The sequence below is a fragment of the Seriola lalandi genome, unplaced genomic scaffold (assembly GCF_002814215.2).
Source record: "Seriola lalandi dorsalis isolate HSWRI2012SDOR001 ecotype SW California unplaced genomic scaffold, Sedor1 jcf7180002054885, whole genome shotgun sequence".
Classification (NCBI taxonomy): Eukaryota; Metazoa; Chordata; class Actinopteri; order Carangiformes; family Carangidae; genus Seriola; species Seriola lalandi.
The window spans coordinates 4,820,324-4,839,568 of record NW_019525437.1 but is presented as its reverse complement, the minus strand read 5'-3'; the positions used below and the strand labels follow the sequence as shown (position 1 = coordinate 4,839,568).

At 41.4% G+C, this 19,245-nt stretch overlaps 2 protein-coding genes across 2 annotated transcripts in view; one reads left to right on the top strand and one right to left on the bottom strand.

Annotated features, from left to right (window-relative positions):
• Positions 1-3,908, top strand: part of kifap3a (kinesin-associated protein 3a) — a 36,419-nt gene extending 32,511 nt beyond the window's left edge. Inside the window, exon 20 of the mRNA XM_087180056.1 lies at positions 1,899-3,908. Coding sequence (XP_087036182.1) covers positions 1,899-2,013 — 115 coding nt within the window. The 3' untranslated portion in view covers positions 2,014-3,908. The remainder of the gene's footprint in view (positions 1-1,898) is intronic.
• A 109-nt stretch (positions 3,909-4,017) lies between these two features.
• niban1a (niban apoptosis regulator 1a) overlaps positions 4,018-19,245 on the bottom strand; it is a 36,832-nt gene continuing 21,604 nt past the window's right edge. Inside the window, exons 5-14 of the mRNA XM_023428695.2 lie at positions 16,536-16,700; positions 15,585-15,700; positions 11,751-11,855; positions 11,229-11,391; positions 10,938-11,125; positions 9,338-9,484; positions 8,831-8,941; positions 7,886-7,993; positions 7,009-7,120; positions 4,018-6,921 (exon numbers count right to left, since the gene is read on the bottom strand). Of these exons, the coding sequence (XP_023284463.1) occupies positions 5,594-6,921; positions 7,009-7,120; positions 7,886-7,993; positions 8,831-8,941; positions 9,338-9,484; positions 10,938-11,125; positions 11,229-11,391; positions 11,751-11,855; positions 15,585-15,700; positions 16,536-16,700 (2,543 nt within the window). The 3' untranslated portion in view covers positions 4,018-5,593. The remainder of the gene's footprint in view (positions 6,922-7,008; positions 7,121-7,885; positions 7,994-8,830; positions 8,942-9,337; positions 9,485-10,937; positions 11,126-11,228; positions 11,392-11,750; positions 11,856-15,584; positions 15,701-16,535; positions 16,701-19,245) is intronic.

Here is a 19,245-nt window from a genome sequence, read left to right as displayed (position 1 = left end):
AAATTGTGACATCGACACATTAATCAGTGAAAAACAATCATTAGCTCCAGCCCTGGTTACAATAAACCATCATCAGTAAGAAGAGGTGGCAGTGACAGTGGGAGGTTTTGTCCTGTCCCTGTAAAGACTTGTGTGTCAGGACAGTGACTGGACTTCAGGACTCATACAGATCCTGGAAGTCCAGTCTGGGGTGTAACCAGTCAGCCACAGAAACAGGCGGGCAGGCGGACGGTGTGACTCAGAGTTCCAGTGTTCCTCCAGCCTCCTTTAGCCTGGCTCTCAAATCCCCCCTGACAGCCGTAGCGTGCGGAGAGGAAAAAGACATATTTCTGGCCAGAGAGGAGGGAGAGGAGATGGTGGTGGTGGTGGGGGGAGGGGGGGCGGCAGGGGGCAAAGGCAAAACAGAGAGGAGGAGGAGGCTAGTGGGGGAGTAGGGATATGCTGCAAGCTGTGTAACTGATCGCTGGAAGTGATTTGGCTAAAAACAACACGTGATTATAGGTGCTCGCAGGGGCAAAGCAAACAGCTCGTATTTTAGAAGGCCGGGAGAGGACAACGGGGCCGGGCAGCAAACCCCCCCCCTCCCAAAAAAACAAAACAAAAAAACCCCCAGAAAAGATGGGGTATGTGTGAGATGTGGTGTCATCCATCAGAGCCCAGTTTATCCACCAGCCGCTCCATCCTGACGAGACGGCCCAGGCCCCGTCGCTGTGACCCCCAAAACCAGACACAGACATCCAGCAGCTGGTCAGAAGATGGAGCATGAAATCAGCCCCACCCACTGTATCCACATCCCCATAGTAACTGATTTATACGGTGTCGATACAGGCCTTTTATCATCCCCCTACAACAGGCCCCTGTTGCCGGGCGGAGGGCAGCCAGGTCCTCCAGGTTTTGGCCGTCAGCCTCAGCCCTCGTCACAGCCTTGTGTTTTGACATCTCTCCGGGTTTTATGGCTTGGCTGTTCTGCTGTTTACCCCTCCAGCCATTAGCAGTCTGTAACTCAGACTCATTGTGGATGTCCAACACCTGCATCAGAGCAGATGAATATTACATTAACTTTTTATGAGCCTTTTTTTCTCCAGTATGATGACTGAGTGATTGGTCTGGCCCTGGGGTGGGGGGTTTCCCCGAGAGATGGCTGGTGTCAGAGCTCCACCTAGTGGTGTGTTGTTATACAGTTAAGTTTGAACCTGAACGTCCTCTCCTTGTACTTAACATTCTGTGGACACTCCAACCGAATGTAATGACTGAATATGTGATTCTGACACCATGTGCTGCTTCCACCAAATTTTGAACATGGCTGCAGGAGTTCAATTCAATTCAGTTCCATTTTATTTCTATACAGCTAAGGCTGAACGATATGCAAAAAAAAAAATCATATTGCAATTATTGTTGGCAGATATGTGATTTCAGTTGGAATGATTTTTTTGTTTTTTTTGCATTTCATTTTCACTGAAAAATATTTAAAAATAATGATGATGTGATTTTTGTTGGGTCTTGTACCAAACAAACATGTTCCTTTAAGTCTGGAGATTATGATTTGTAAGCTGGGGCGTCTCTGTAGCACCACAATGCTTATGGTGCTAATAATGCACAACAGTTTTTCTTACTTTTATTAAAAAAAAATGCAGCTCCTGCGATTTAGATATTGCACTTGGCCATATTGTAATTTCGATTATATTTTGATTCATTGTGCAGCCATATATAGAGCCAAACCAAACACAGTATCTCCAGGTAGTATACAGAGTAAGACCTTACCTTACAATATTATGTTCTAAGCCTGACCACCCCAAGAACAATGTTAGGATTTGTGTGTGTGTCTTCATCATCTCTCTATCTGATAATTCTGTATCTCTATTAATTTGTCCCCTCTCTTTTTCTCATGCTCTCTCCAGTGTGTCGGACCAGTTTGTCCCATCGGCTCAGATCCCGGCAGACAGACCCATGAGCGCGTACGGCTTCCGTCCCGACGAACAGTTCTTCTACAACTACACCACCGCCTCCCGGTAAACCTGGACACCTCTCACACATGAATACTGTATAATCACTGCTCAGACTGTAGCCGTGTCCTCGTGTGTACCCTGTGTGTGCTACTGAAGCTGTGTCGAATTCGTTGCTTATCAACACTTGTGTATTTCCTTTATGCATTTCTCTCCGGGGTCTACAAGTCTGTTATTGAGTCAAACAATCTGAATTTTCTAGAATCAAGTGTCATTATCTTGATGTTAAAGCACCAAAAAGTAATCTCTCTTATTTGAAAATATTGAATCTTATTCAGGGTTTTAAAAATTTTGTTTTTCTTGTTTCAAATATACAAAATCCTTAAAACTCAAAATGAAAGTATAACCTATTAAATACAGATGTGTGCAAAGTCCTGCCAAAGTCAAACCTTTCATCCTTTATATTGAGGTTAGTCTTAAATTTAATTTTAGTTTTAATCAGAAGGATTTGTAAATAATATTTTAATGTTAACTTCCCTGTGTAACAAGCTTTTAATAGTTTGTGTCTGTTTTAATGATCTGATGTTGGTTTAACACTGAACTGCATTCAGATATTTCTGATGTTGGATGTTACACAAGCAAATGTTTCTTCTTTTTTTTTTTTTTTACCACAGTTTGCCTAATGTGAAAACTCACAAATATTATTTCAGGCAAGAGAAAACAGCAAAAGTTTGTGTTTGAAAGTGGAGTCTGGTTTTATTCTATTTTCAGAGCCAAACCAACAACGTGCAACAAACAATGCTTTCTGCCTTCTTTACTCTGTGGCTGAAGTGATTGTTGGTTTTGTTGTTTGTGACTTCTCACCACCGATCGATGTCTGCACTCAGAAAATTATTTTCACCTCTCTGACATGTCTGATTTTGAACTAGAACTGGACAGATTTAAGTATCTGGTGTTTGAAAAGAGCAAGAATGGGACAAAAAGTCTTAATATCCCTTTAATCATCTTCTTATCTCAGATTTATCTTGGGGGGGGGGGGTCTCTACCCTAAGACTGGGAACTACTGAGCTCTGACACATTAGTCGCATAGGAAAATGATCAATTAGGATATTACATAACAATTTATTTTACAAGTCAATTTTTTCTGAATTATTTACTAGGACGTTTGCTGAAAATAAATTTGTAATAATTGTAATTTGGTTACTGATTAGAGGGGAAATTCTGTACACACAATGTTCAATTGCTGCTATTTCAATTACTGCCAATTAATTGCTAGTGTAACCTGAAGAGTCTTTGAGTCAGGCTGGTTAACTGAACTTGCAAATATAAAATTTGTCTACGGGAAAGAACACAATTCAGCATATGTGAGAAAAAGATTCCAATAATAAAAACATATTTTTTATGTTTCAATTGAGCCTTTAATCCAGAAATCAACAACTTTTCACAAACTCAAATAACTTTAGTTAGTACCAATTTACTCAGCTCTTCAGGAAACTCATTAGGAAAAAATTTGAAAATTAAAGAATGACTGTTATTTCCTTGTTTTGCCTTTGCTAAGTGAAAACACTGCATTAGTCTGTAGAAAATCCAAGCTCTGGATCATTACGATGTCATTTTATTTATGTGAATGTAATTTGAGCGAAAACATTAACAGCCTTGCATAATCTTGAAAATTACTTTTTAAATATGAACAAATGTTGAAGAAACTGCTGCATTTTTGTAAATTATTCTTTATCCTGTCCTTGATGTGCCTGGACCGTTGCTGTCCTGCTGAAATATGAAACATTCTTCTTCTGTGGTGCAATATATCAAATAAATGGAAAGAATATTATTGTAGTGAAAGTGTATTTCGTAAATAATCCGTCACATATGTAGGATTACTTGCAGGTTTTTCATATTTCTCAGTACAGTGTGACTGTAATTGGTTAAAAATTGTTGTGGACCATAAATAAATAATCAAAGCAACATGGTGCATTTGTTTTATTGGCAAATAAAACCATTTGTTTTTTGTGCCGCTTTCCCCAGAGTTCAAACCAGAGAGTGGAGAGTTCACACAAAAGTAATTTGAGAGCTGTTTGTTTATAGACTCTTATTTTATTAATAATATTTCCACATTGTTTCCATTAACCAGCATTCATCTCGTGGACAGTTTATGGTCAAATGTTCCTCCCTGTACTCAAACTGTAAATTACTAACCCGGTCTGTACAAGATGCTCTGAACAGGTAAAAGGCACAGGAGTTCAGACTCGGACCAGTCTCTCCGACGTGACGGAGGCTGGCTTCCTTCCTCATGAGATCTAAGGCACGTGAGGACATGGAGGTACCAGAAAGGCACTTAAATTAGGTTTTTTTTTTTTTGGTAGCTCAAAAAAAAAAATCCCTCAGTAGGTCAAAAAAATCACATTAAGGAGAAAATGATGTGGCTAAAGTTCAGCTTTAGTGTGAATTCGGCAGTGTTACTGATCTAGATCATGTGATCTAATACGTTAAAACATCTGTATAGTGGTTTTTAAACAATCTAAATCTCACTGATGATTTCAAAATGAATTGAAAATTAAATTCTGACATATCTGTTTAGAAGAATCGTTTGACTTTGTGGGAATTATGTTTATTTGCTTTCTTTCTGAGGGATGGATCAGTCTTATGTCTGTGTGTCAAATACAGAGCTGGAATCAGGACAGGGTTAGCCTAGCTTAGCATAAAGACTGGAAGTAGCTAGTAGCAGCTAGCCCAGTTAAGTCTGATGTCCAAAAACATCTACCAACACCTCTGATGACTAATTAGCATGTTATCTATGTATATGTGTGTGTGTGTGTGTGTGTGTGCATACACATTTACATACATACACACATATGTATATAAAATAGTTTGAGTTAGGGAATATTTACGTGATGAGTACTAATCAAAAGGTGTACTTTTACTTCTGATACTTTAAGTACATTAGACTGCTAATAAAGCAGGATTTTTACTTGTAATTAATCAAATCTGCAGATTCAATAAACAAAATATATCATGTTAATTAGCTTTAGAGTTTGGTATGTGTATTTTTTTTACTCTAGACAGAGCCAGGCTACCTGCTTTCCCCTGCTGAGCTATGCTTCACTAGGCTGACCACACCCTGTCTCAAGATATCCTATCCATCTTCACATCCCTCGTTCAGAAAGAAAGCGTGTAAGCAAATTTTACAATTTGTCCAACTGTTCCTTTAAAATAGATTCATAATCTACCACACCAGAAAGTTATTCACAATCTTCTGTCATAATAGTTTTAAATCTAAGTTTTCTAAAAGAATTTGGTGCTAAATTAATTGTTTAAAAAAAAAAAGTCTTCAAAGTTACTGAGTGAAACAGATCTGTTGGTTTTCTATACCTGACACAGCTGATGTAATGATTTGTGTAAATGATATTAATTTGTATAAATAATTTAATGTCATTTCATGCATATGTGTTAAAAATTCATGGAAGTGTTTGAGAAAGTTCCTGTTTCTGCTCAGACAGGAAGTGTCCTCGTTTTATCACAGAAATGGAAGCTACTGTTACATCTTTCAGCAGACCAAAGAAATTGAATGAATTATTTTGTCCCTCGCGCTGATGAATCAACACTTGGCCCACATGTCCTCTTGTCACGCTGTTGTGATTGGTTGTGATGCTTCATTCGTCTTTAGGAACTCCACTTGGGTAATGCTGCATCAGCTCCTCCACCTCAATCACCTCCACCACCAGGTCTCGGATGTCCTTGATGCAGTCTTGTGGCCGGGCCTCAGGGCTGGACGGGGTTTCCTCTTTGTCGGGCCCAGGAGACGGAGAGGTTGCCTCCACGTTTACACTCGCTCCTGCTTCCATGTCCCCGCCCACGCTGACATCGCAGCTCGTGTCGTCCTCTTTTTGGGTCTGAGGAGACGGCTCGCTGCTTGTGCTTTTGTCCTCAGGTGCGTCTTCTGAGCTCACGGGTGATTTGCTGACGATGGCCTCGTCTTCCAAGACATCAGAGGTTGTTGAGACTTCATCCTGGCTGCTCTGTGTGACCTTGACTTCCTCTGTGGACTCCACATCTGACGCATGTGACTCACTTCCTCCTGACACATCCAGAGGATTAGGATCTGAGACAGGAACTGGCTCTGCTTTGTTTCCCTCCAAGTCCAGGCCGACATCTCCAGGTGTTACTACAGGGGCTTCACCACCAGAGGGCGCCTCTGACTTGACTTCTGAGCTCTCGCACTGTCTGTCTTCATCACTGCTGGTTACTGGCTGGGAACCAGTCTCCACTGCTGAAGCTGGGACTGCTTCATTTGAAGGATCAGGACTTGGTTCAGGAGCTTCTGTTTGTTCAGCAGCTTCTTTTGCATCTGTCTTTAAACTTTCTACAACAGTGGGAACTTCTTCCAAAGCTACTTCTGCTTCTTTTAGAGCATCTGTGCTCTGCGTCTCCGGCTCAGCAGCCAATTCAACTTTCTCTGTCTTGACAGAAATCACTTCCTCTTGGGTCACAGTCTCTGGGGCGGCTGCTACGTTAACTTCTTGTGTCCCATTCGCAGTGGGTGTGTCTATTAAAGCTGCCGCCTCAAGTGCAACAGTGGCGTCTTCTTCTGCCTTCACAGTTTGGATGACCTCTTCTGCTACGGGTGCAGGTATCTCCTCTTCCTCGCTGACAGCGACGCTCTGATCAATCTCTTTTTGTTCAACTTTCCCCAGAGGCGTCTCAATCACTGTCATGTCCGCTGAGGATTCACCTGGCAGCACGCCGTTCTCTTTCTCCTGCTGCTCTCCCTTTAGGGGGCTTGAAGACAGACCATTCACCACAAGAGGAGAGGGGGGCTGGGGCTCAAAGGAAGTTTTAGACGGGGAGGCAAGCGCCATGGCAGGACTGCCCGGAGTGGAGACGGACGGGGAGGAGAGGCTGGAGCGGCTGGACTGGCTAATCAGGTCTCTGCTGTCTGTGAACAGGTTGTATTTCTTCAGGCTCGCCGCTTCCTTCACCACTGCAGGACAAAGAGAAGACAGGAAGTTATCAGAGGCGTCCTGTGTGTTTTTGCCTGTTTCGTCATCGTTAGTGTATCTTACTGTACCTTTGGTGACCTCCTTGTCCAGAGTTTGAAGGAGGATGCCTTCATAAACATTCTCAACGTGGATAAAGTTAGAGTGGTCAGAGTAGATGGACTGTTCAAGATCCTGAAGCTCCTGCACAGACAGACAAAGACACAGGAGTCAAAATTTGGAGAGTTTGTTCGGAGTGACGGTATTTGTTCGGGTGCACCATTTCCTGGGAGTTTCGACCAAAATGTACTTGTTTCTCCGGGAAAAACTACCCACAGGAACCTGGGACTTTTAGCATGTGCATCTGTGTTTTCAAACGGAACACTTGTGTATTCACTGAGACATAAACACTTTGCATACACATGTATAAATGATCTCTTATATATAATCACTTAAAAAAACATATATAGACCATTTTACCAACTGATATTTATATTAACAGAATGTGCAGTAAGATTGTTTTGCTCTCATGTATTTTTTCTAGAGGGAGCTCCAATCAAATGTGCATCATGTTTACCTTTATCATGTTTGCGATTATTATAAAAGGTACTTGCACTTGTACAAGTCAAGACCAATCAAAGCGTTTTACAATATTCCACATTCACCCATTCACTCACACATTCATACATCACAATTTAGGGTTCAGTATCTCGCCCAAGGACTGGAGGAGCTGAGGATCAAACCACTGACCTTCTGCTTAGTGGATGATCTGCTCTACCTCCTGAGCCACAGCCGCCCTATTCTATTCTATTGATTTCTTCTGCTTTCATGCAGCTCATACAGAACTGTGTATGCAGATATCTGTGCTTGCATGTACAGTTTTAGCCATATTCAACTGAAGCAGCTGTTGCACAGTCTTTCTGTGTGTGTGTGTGTGTGTGTGTGTGTGTGTGTGTGTGTGTCTCTCACAGTTTTGCAGGTGGGGGCCAGGTTCCTCTTGATGAAGGGCAGTGTGATGGAAACGAGAGCGTCCTGGAAGATCCTCTTCCTCACTGTGCTGCTGTCATAGTCATATTGCTGCAGGAAGAGAAGGTCAAAGGTCAGTACAGCTGTTGTGACAACATTTCATTTCAAGCTTCACTGCATTAAGTTTCTTACATAACCATTGGAGCAACTTTCCCGCTTCAAATTCAGGTGACTTGAACTAACCAGCTCCAGCAGTTACAATAAACAGTTCAGGTGTGTTCACCTTTGTTTTCACTGAACTGGGCTGAACATAAGGTAATATGTATTGATATTTAATGTAGTGCTTTTCCACAATTACAAAAGTAACATCCAAAGTTCTGCATAATATGGACATAATGAACATAATGTAATTGCATCATCATTAGAGCTTTATGGTGCATTGTTGTTGTTTACACAATAATTAATTTATAATTATGGGAAAAACTATCATCTAATAATTATAACAAAGTTTCTCACAGCTGTAATTGTGTTAATGAAGCAGGATAGTGATTATATCTTTGTCATTATGAACTCGTAATAATAAAATGCTTATATCATATCGTATTAACTAGTTTCCTTTTATTAGAAAATTGGTTTCTTATGAGAATCTTATACTAGTTTCTCATTCTGAGGAAAAGAGAAAATATATGTATGAGACTCATTATCTCATAGTTGTTCATTCCTCCTGTTTCTTTCATTCAAAACGATCTTATAAGAATGTCTCTCATTTATATATAAATATATAAAATAATCTCCTCAGAAACATTGATCTTCGCCGCAGCATTTGGTTCATTTTCTAGTATCTTCAAATTGTTGATAAAACAAATTCAGCTCATGTAATTTAAACTCCTGTAATTCCAGCATCAGCAGGTTTTGCGTCTTTGTTTCTTTTATAAACGACAAACTGACCTTGAGCACTCTGTGTTTGGCCTTTTCGATGGCAGAGCCGGCGTTGTCTGGGTTGTCCTGGACGGCTTTGTGCAGCAGCTGCTCAAACGTGTAAGCTGCGTTCTCCATCAGCTGAGAGAAACACACAGGAGGACGAGGTCAGATCAGGTCAGGCAGCAGTTTAATGCCCCAAACACAGAGACAAAAAAAACACACACACACAAACAGCTGGAAAATCCAGCAACCTGCCCACTGACTCATCATTAGTCTTTGTAATGTTTCAGCTCTGAAAAGACCGAGTCAGTGTAATGAAGGAACACAATCAGTGTGTGTCATAAATATTGGCTGATGTATTACTGAATCAGAGAATCCCTCCACCCACTCTGTCTGAGCAGAGACACAAAGCTCAGCTGTCTGCCTGAGGGAGGAGAACATGAATGAAATTAATCTGACATGAGTGCTGTGCGTGTGTGCGCGTGTGTGTGTGTGTGCGTGTGTGTGTGTGTGAGAGAGAGAGAGCATGTGTACCAGCTGCAGGTCGATCTGGGCGCTGTGGATCACTCCTGTGATGTTTGAGAAAGCAAATCTCTCCTGCAGGTGCTGCAGCTTCTCCTGCAGGGAGCCGATCTTCTGGTAGCAGCTCTGCAGGTTCGGTCTCGACATGTCAGCGAGAGCCTGTGAGACAGAGAGGAGGGTGACAGAAGAATGAGCCATAATACACAGTGAGGTGTCCTGAAATCCAACACAGACACTGGTCGAATGTTTTACCATGATTTATAAAATTACTGATTCCTAAAAGGATGGAGTTTCTGGCCTCAAATGAAGTTTGATTTTAAACTCAAAGCAGTGCATAATTAACGGTGTGTAATGTTCTGCTGTTAGACTTTAATAACTCAAAGATTTTGTGATTATTTTTGTAGTAGATTAACAATATCTCTTAAAAGTTCACAGTCTTCGAGGTGCAAACAAACACAGTAACAACCACACATGATCATCTGCTCACCCTGATTGTTGAGATTTAAAATGTCTGCGTGGTTCTATGACGTGAAGTTGTTCCTGTCTAGTTTTAGCATTTTGGTCGTTTGAGGACGAGGTTGTTCTTGGGTGCTGCGTCAGTATGATCTGCTGTAACCAACCGACCTACCTACCTGTCAAGCCATCTTTCTTTTACAGATCAAACTTCCCTTCATTCACACGTCACAAAAGCCAATATTTTTCCACATAGCTGGATCATGAAAACTAACTGGAAGAAACCACTGCAGGTGCAAAGTCAGTCCTGTTACACCACTGTAATAGTAGAATGTCGAGGTTTGAGTCTGAACTACGGTCTGAACGGATTTTTAACAGAGACAGATCTGCATCTAGATACAGATGAGATCTTTTTTGTTTGTTTTCTGACCATGACACACACTGACACACTGACTCAACTCAGTGTTTTCTGCTGGACTACAGCAGAATTACCTCAAATCTAGTTTCTCATAACTTAAAGGACGACATGTCCACCAACACTAATACATCTGTAATAAACTAATATCAGCCAATATATATCAGCCTGGATCATTTATTGGTCTATCTCCATATTATATTTTATATGTTTAACAGGGATAATACAGATTGTCATTGTTTTGTTAAGAGTGGCAACACAACAGGTGTAATATACAGTAAATACTGTGTCTACCTGAAGCTGATTTGCAGCCTCTGTCCCTGGTTTGGCTTTTCGATTCAGGTTTAAACAACATTAAGATTGTAAATGTGTGAGTTGGGCTTTTACAGTTAATGTTGTTTCAGCACATACACACAATATACTGTAACTAATAATCACAGGAGCCAGAAGGTAAAAGGAAGAGAAGTGCTGGATCTCTGTTCCCAGAATTCAACCCTGATAGAGACGAGACGGACACTGAGGCTGAGAGCGGCTCGATGCAGAGCAGAGAGATCAGCTTTGATGGGTCAGTCACGCCACAGCCTCTAATTAGGTCATGCCCGTAAGGAAAAATAAATCCCATCATGACAAAAGATTTTTTTCTCAGTTCATAATTTAAAGTCACAGGTTTTATTATTTATTTCCTATTATTATATTGGGTTGAAAAACAGCCAGAGGAGGGTAAATATGAACGTAAATATGAACCTTCTTCAGTCGCTCGTTCTCTCTTCCCACCAGGAAGTCCTGACACACCTGGTCCATCATGTTCTCGCTCAGCTGGCGTCCCTCATGGAAACCCGAACTGATCGGCTCCATCAGTTCCTCCAGGACTGAGCCCAGGTACGGCTGGACGGACTCGGAGCACAGCTTCTCCGCCGGCTCTGACACTTTGGCTGCAGAAGGAGATAAAAGCCTTTATTTTTTTAGAAGCAACCTGAACCCATCAGTCCCCTGACAGCAGTGAGTGTCAGTCAGCCCGGAGGATAAGGACGGTACCTCGGACTTTTTCCTCCAGCTGCCGTCTGGAGTTGAGGATCTGGTCCATGTCGGAGTGGATCGTCACCTCTTGCTGCCGGACCGACGTCCGACATTCCTCCTTCAGCGCCGACAGTCCTTCCAACAGATGCTCCTGGATCAGGATGTACGCCGCCTCCACCGTCTGAGTACGATCAGTGCGTTCGTCAAAAACAAGTCATTAAAACCATTTCAAAAATAAACTCCCATTTTTGAATCGAACTCTCATTTTACAGCTACAGCAGATTCATGTATAATACAGGACATGGCCTCCAGCATGAATGTATAATGTGTTTTAGATTTAACTGGGTTAAACTTGTAAACCCATCAAACTGCATAATATACAACGACACATTTACATTTTCTTTTTTTAAATGCTCTTTGTATTAAAACAATATTTCATTTGCATCAGCAAGAAAAAGCAGCAGCAGCAGCTGTTTATAAAGCCGGAGTGTGGCTTCCACATTCCTGCAGATAAAGGTATCATGTAACAGTCTGACTCACAGCGAACCAGACTCTCTTCTTCTCTGTCTTCTTGGCTTTGAGACGAGGCAGCATGTCTTTCTCCAGAGAGGGAAGCAGCTGCTCCATCACCACGTTGGCCATCACCTACAGACACAAAGTGGATCAATTAACCTGTTCCAAGATATCTCAGGTTTCCAAAGCTCAAAGAGACGTTGTCAGATTTCTTGTTTTGTCTGATTAACCTCCTGTGGGTCAAGACCTCCAGGTTCTTTACAGCGACTTTCTCTAAGAATATATTCTGTGTCAGCAGTATATCCACTGAAAAAATAAATCTACTAGATCTAGTTTTGCCTTTATCTGTCAGTTTACAATTATTAACAATAAGTATTTTTCACTCAGTGAATTTGGGCCCCTGAGGGTCTCCTAGTGCGGTTGCTGCTTTGACCAGTTGGTGAGTCAGCCTCGGTCAAATAATCCAAACTATAAAAAAATTCTCAGAGCTGGACCAGCATCAAAACACACATTAATACAGACAGTCACTGGACACATGAACCACAGTTGCATCATTCAAAAGTTCATTAGTATGATATATAAAAAGTCTCATCTCAAGATGTGAAGAAATATTTTCAATAGCAGAATCTAATCACTTAGACGCTCGCCTATGGTCCAACTCACGGCCCAACACATACTGGAATTTAGAAGCTGATACCAGTATTTGTTCAAATAAACTTTAGTTGTTGTTTTCTTTTAATTTAAAAATCATAAGCACATAATGTAAACAAAAAGTTTGATATTGAATGTGTATTTTGTTTTTGTTTTAATTGTCACCTGGATACGTTTGTGTGCAGCAGTTTCTTGTTACTAATCGGCCTCCATATAAACCGATACTGGTAATTAGGGCTGAACAATATGCAAAAAAATAATAATATTGTGATTGCAAAACTGAAAAAAATATAAAAATGATGATTTTCTCGGGTCTGTACCAAACAAACGTGTTGCTTTACGTCTGGAGGAAATGATTTATAAGCCGAGGGCGTCTTTGTAGCAACACGATGCTTCAATTATGGTCTATTGTGACGCATTTTACCTTTTAAAAAAAAATGACAGCTCCTATTTTTCAATTAATTGTTCATGATCGACTCAAATGATAACTACAATCATCCAGCGAAACAATCTGCACACACACACACACAAAACACCACTGATTCCTGCCTTCACAGCTGTGGAAATAAAACACAGTGAAACTGTGTTGTTTCTGCTTCCAGCATTTCATTCATTCCATTCATTTCTCAGCTCTGACTCGTGGGCGTGCGTGTGCGCGCGTGTGTGTGTGCGCACGTGTGTGTGTGTGTGTGCCAGTCATACATGTGCTATGTGCAAGCAAAAAAAAAAAAAACTGCTGGTGAATGAGTGCACTTTGGTATGTATTTTTACTGCAGAAACAACAGGAAATGTCTGACTTATTGCTAAAGCAAATTGACTTTAAATGGTGTGTGTGTGTGTGTGTGTGTGTGTGTGTGTGTGTGTGTGTGCGCGCGCACGCACGCGCATTGATGAGGGGTGACCTCAGCAAAGCTTCCTGCAGCAACTCAAACTTCCTTTCACCTCCAGCTAATTTTGAGCAAACAATGCGAGCAAGCGACAACACAATGGAGCACTGGTGCTGCCATGATGTGGGAGGATTCCTGCTCTGCACAATGAACGATCAGAGAGGGAGGTGAAAGCGAAAGAAGAAGAAGAAGAAGAGAGTAAACAACAGCTCCTCTCCTCAGCTCTGTCCCTCTGAAAGCCAAAGATTAAAGCAAAGGAGAGTGAGAGGACGTAAATGAGGTGTGACTCTTGAGTCGTACACACCCTTCATGGCAGTGCAGGCTGTAAACAGGACAGTGGAAATGTTTCCGCTGTTCTGTCTCTAAACTCCAGCAGCTTGGATTTGACATGGGACTGATGAAAATCAAGTGTTTAACTTTGAATGTACATATGATGGTTTTTTATACAATATAAAACATATGATGAGTGAAACAATCAGTCAACACCATGAGTGTTTGCACCTTGAACTGCAGTGAACCACTGACAAAGAGATTCAGACAGCCAAGGTTTAGCACATCACAAACCTAAGGAACCAATCCTGTCAACTTGTGGAGACGGGGGGCGGGGCTAAATGAACCTGAAACCTTGTCAGTACAGAGAGCAAGCGTTTGAATTGGCACAACCACTAACACTGTGTCAGCCATTGGCAGTTACAAGCTAACAAACAACATAAACAGATAAAAGATGCTAACTGATTCTGATTCTGGTCTCAACAGACTCCTCATCTGAGTCTGGGTCTGACTCAGGCTCAAACATGTTTCCATGTTAACCCTCTGGATGCTCTCTGCTCTTTCACCTGTCAACCTTGAGCAAGCAGGTGGTGGGCGGGGCTCCAGGCCTGATCCAGATTTGTCAATCAGGAAATATGGTTTTCCCACACTTTTTTGTGGGGACCATGTTAAACAAAATATTCATCAGAGCAGAATACTTTTAAAACATGTCTGGAGAGGAACTTTAAAGACACAGACATAAAAATGACATTGCAGGAACTCAGCAGTGAATTCAGAGCAGTGTTTAAAATGCCAGAGATACGCATCACCGAAAGACGTAAAAACTGAAAACAAACAGCAGGAAATGAAATGATGCTTCTGATATAAATAAAAGAATGACAATCACAGATATCTGTCTCAAGAATTCATGTTTTAGATTCTGTCTGTCAATTTATTTTTCATCCTGTCTCATCATGTCATCCTCAGATTACTTTAAATCAAACCTGTTCCCATGGTCTTAAACTGTGTGTGTTGTGACCACACGCTCTGTTTATATAAAGATCAGTGTGTGTGTGGTACTGTACATCTGACCCGCGCTGCAGGGACCAGCAGAACGACAACATCATCATCATCATCATCATCATCATCATCATCATCATCACTTCAACACTCAGACATCTGTTTCATGAATTCTTCAGTCGTCTCCAGGATCGAGTGTCTGTTTGACAGAGGCAGTTCATCAGCGAGTAAAATGAGTCCAAAGACGCACAAAAAATATAATAATAATAAAATGTATTTGTCTTTTATTTCTTCTCTTCATTTTTCTTTCATTCAGCAGCCAATCTTTCTGCAGAACACGTGCTTTGTAGTTTAGATTTGATTTCACTTAGTGGGGTTATAATGATTTTAAAGAAATAGTTCCAATACTTCACTGCAAATTCTCACTGTCTGTGTCTGTCTGAGTTTATTGGATCTTATTTCATTGTTTCTATGATTGTAAACAAACATCTGGAAGAGAAACAAAATCTAACACCTGCTACCTCTCCAATTATGCAAAATGAAATTTCATCATTATTTACATCTGCACTAGTACAATAATCATATTCACACACATATTTAACACATTAACACGTATTTGCGCTGAGACACTTTATCTATTCATATGAGGACTGTGTTGAATGTGTGAGAAGCTGTTTCTGTTTAATTACTTTGTTAATTGTGTTTTAAAACCTGACGCAGCAACCAGGAGCAGCACACTACACTGACAACAAAGGTTTTCTATTCTGACCTGTCTGTGTTAAACATCTGTCACAGTTTGCACTCTCATTTCCTTCTTCACCTTTGACCCTCTGAGCTTGCTGTAGTTGTGTGCACAGGTTTCCTGGGCAGTGACGACGATGCTCGTTTACAACCCGACTGCTCCCGTTACTTCACCGGCCGCACTTTGTTGAGCCCAGCTACTGTGTTGGTGAGCACGGTGTCATTACGACTGATGGTGAACATGAGATCCGACTTGTGATAAACCAGCTCTACACAGAAATAAGTGATTATCATCATCAGGACGGGTACGTACCCTGACATCGCTTCCTATCAGCATGTCCCAGGCCTCATATTTGCCTTTGACCTGCCTGTAGAGCTGGATGGCTTTGAGGAAGGCCTGAACTTCGCACGTCTTCTTCTTCAGGAAGTCTGACACAGAGGGAAGAGACAGACACAATAACACATTTAAAAAATTAAAAAATAAATAAATAAGCTGAGTGTAACCCTCTGCGTCGAGTGTGTTCCCTGCGATTCAGAGCCGTGAGTTGACATTTATCAGCCGAATGAAATGTGAAGCTTCATCACGACGCTCGGCCGCTCCCCACATCCTTCGCCACTCCTCGGAGCTGGTGTGGTGAGTCTGTTGCCATGGCAACTGCTGAAACTGGTTCATGTCATTACCACACAACCAGAGCGTGTTTTGAGATAATCAAAGACTGATTCCCGGCAGGATGGAGAGGTTTACAGTTTGGAGTTTCCTCATCAGGAAATTAATCTGCAACTATTTTGATAATTGATGCCAAAACTTCTCTGGTTCCAGCTTCTCAGATGTGAATATTTTTTTTCCCAGTTTTCTGTGACAGTCAACTCAACATTTCTCAGGCTTTTTCACTATTTTCTAACATTTTCATCACGGAATGCTCAATCGATTATTAGAGTAAATAATTGTTAGACCTACTGATGATGAGAACAACCATTGGCTGCAGCCTTACAGAACACAAACACAAACTGACTAAAACAGTTGAGGTTTTAAAACTAGATTCTCTTTAGGACAGAAGCCCTGATATTATTGATACTGTTCTTCAATTCAGTCCTGACACATTTACAATTGATCAGATTATGTAGACCACAATTATTGAATGATATAACGAGTAAACTCTGGGCTGAGGCCCCTGGGGGTCTGTTTGTTCTGTTATTGTCGCAGACGATGGTAAAAGTCGTCTTTTTGTACTCAGATCTACCGTATGTTCTCCCAGTGTCCCACCTTGGTTCTGGTGTCTGATGCAGTCTGACATGATGGAGAGGAAGGCGTCCTGCTTTGCCTGCTGCCTGAAGCAGAAGTAGGAGTCTCTCCTGTAGGGCAGACGCAGGTAGACTGGAAACTGACCTGGCATCCCCGACAGAGGAGGAGCAAAGTCCTCCTTCACATCTGAAACAGAGAACACAAGAGCTTTAACAGAGCAGCTCCTCCGACTGTGTTAAAGGTCGACTGATGTTTTTTCTCCCAGGGCCTGTGCAGCACACACCTGTCAGCAGGACTCTGGTATCTGTGTGTTCGGTCCAGAGTGTGATATCATGACCACTGTTGAAGATATTCATATGCTGCAGAGGACGAACCTTAATGATTTTGGTGATCCTCTGCAGCCACCATCAGGTTAATCATTGTGGTTTTGAGTAAAATGTCTCAGCATGATTTACGGTATGTTACCATATATTTCATTATTCAGCTTTTTTATTGTAACTCTGTTGATGTGTCTTCATGCCACAACCTTTGGCTGCGATTGTCTACGTCTAACAGAGCAGAAGACGCTGCATGACTGACTTCTGAGCTTTCATGTGTGATGTTACTCGGCTCTTTAAATTTCAGTGGCAACAACTGAACCAGATGAGACTTTGATCTCCTTCCATCTGAATAAAAGGCCCTGAGGTCAGGTGGCAGACACACAGTACAAGTCTATGAAACATCTAAATGTCTCTCTGCTGTATTTCAGTCACATGCACCGTTTTATTATTCATAAGTGCAATATACTAGTGGTTTTTTCATTTTTTTTCCCCATTTCAGTTATTTATTATTCTTATTTATACCTATTTTAATGTTTAGTACTTCTTTGTTGCAGTGTATTTGTATTACAGTTTTTACTATTCTAAGCCAATGCAGCAAAATTTCATTCAACATGCACCGTTTGGTGTATAGCTTGAATGAATCTATTATTTAAAGTGTTGTAAAGTTTGATTTAGTGAAAAAATCTTGCATGCAAATGTTTGTCTCAGGAAAATCTACCAGTAAGCTCCCTGTGAGGCCTTTAGGGAACATACATAAATGGTAGCTTCTACTGAGAGTTTGCGTGTGAGGTGTTTAGGGGACGTCTGTAAATTATAGTGTCTACCGATAATTTTCATGTGTGACCTTTAAGGAGCATATGTAAATTGTAGCTTCTACTGATAGCCTGCCTGTGAGGCATTTGAGGAACATATGTAAATTGTGGCTACTCCTGATAGTCTGCATGCGATGCGTTTAGGGGACATCTGTAAAGTGTAGCTACAGAAATTAACCTGGGGTATGCTCTTCCCCTCGTAAACTGCATGAGTCTCTGCATTCATGCCATTCACATGCTGCGCCACCCACCACCACAACTTAATTCTCAACCTGTGGGAAACACTGCAACATCTCTCTTGGCCACATATTTACACGCTCCTCCTTTGTTGTTCAAATACTCGGACATGTGTGTGCACATGGTGTCACTTATTCATTTTATTAGAGTAAATAGGATGATTAATAAAATGATTATGACGATTGATGAAGCACAATTCTTCGACGGGCTTCTACGCCAGGGTCTAGGATCGCCACTGCCAGTCTACTAGTTGTGTAGAAGCATCATTTTTATGTGACATGGTCGCTACATAAACACACACATGAAATCTTAGTAAAGTCAACGACAGTAAAATCATCATCATCAGGAGGAAGTTGTGGTGGTGGAGGCAGAAACTCTGTTGGCAATGGAGCATCAGAGGAGAAACAATGGGAAGTGTCAGGTTGCAACTGCCGTGAAGTTCACTTGCATGAATATGATTGGACGTTACTGGTCAGGTGAACCAACACTGTGCTCCATCACATGCACTAACAGCAGTGCTATCTGTCCTCTCACATATCTGCATGATGTTACCTCTTCGATTCAGTAATTACAGAGTCCTGAGGAAGTAGAGGTTAGAGAAATATACAGGGAAATAACTAGACCAAATTACTGTGGAGAAACCCACTTGGTATTTACATGGTGTGTGTCTGACAAAACAGACAACACATGAGATGTAATGTTTATGTTTTCATTTCTGAGTGAGACTAAAGAACATTTTCCTCCCTCAGCTGTACAACAAGGTTTATTCTATTCTGTTCTCCTGTGTGTAACCTGGTATCATGTGTCTGGTCTTGCTTGTCTCGTTGGGTTAGTTCTGCTACTTGTGACCTGCAGATGAAACAGAGGTCTGAGCTCCTGTACCTCTGCTACGATTCATCACCTGGTAACATTAATATTAAATAAATAGAGCCTTGCAAATAAAACAAGTGAAAAAAAATATGTTTTTAATTTGCATGTTTGGGGCCCACAGTGTCAAAATGGTTCTAAAAGGCAAATTAATTAGCTAGTAACTTAATTCCCCTCGTGCCTTCGACCTGCCGTCTTCAGTCGAGTATTAAACTCAGGTGTGTTGACGAAGGTTAATCCCAGGTCGCTGCAGTGCTTCACAGCTTCTCTGTGTGGGAAACTGAACAGTGAATAAACTGGAACAGCTCGCGCATGTTCAAACGCGCCTGTGTTTGCAGGACAAACCAGTTCTACAGCTGGACACTCATCACCGTGATTTTAAGGAAAATTCCAGTGAAAACTGTGTCATCAAAACACACAGTACCAAGTATCATGACACCACACACACACACACACACACACACACACACACACACACACACACACACACAAACA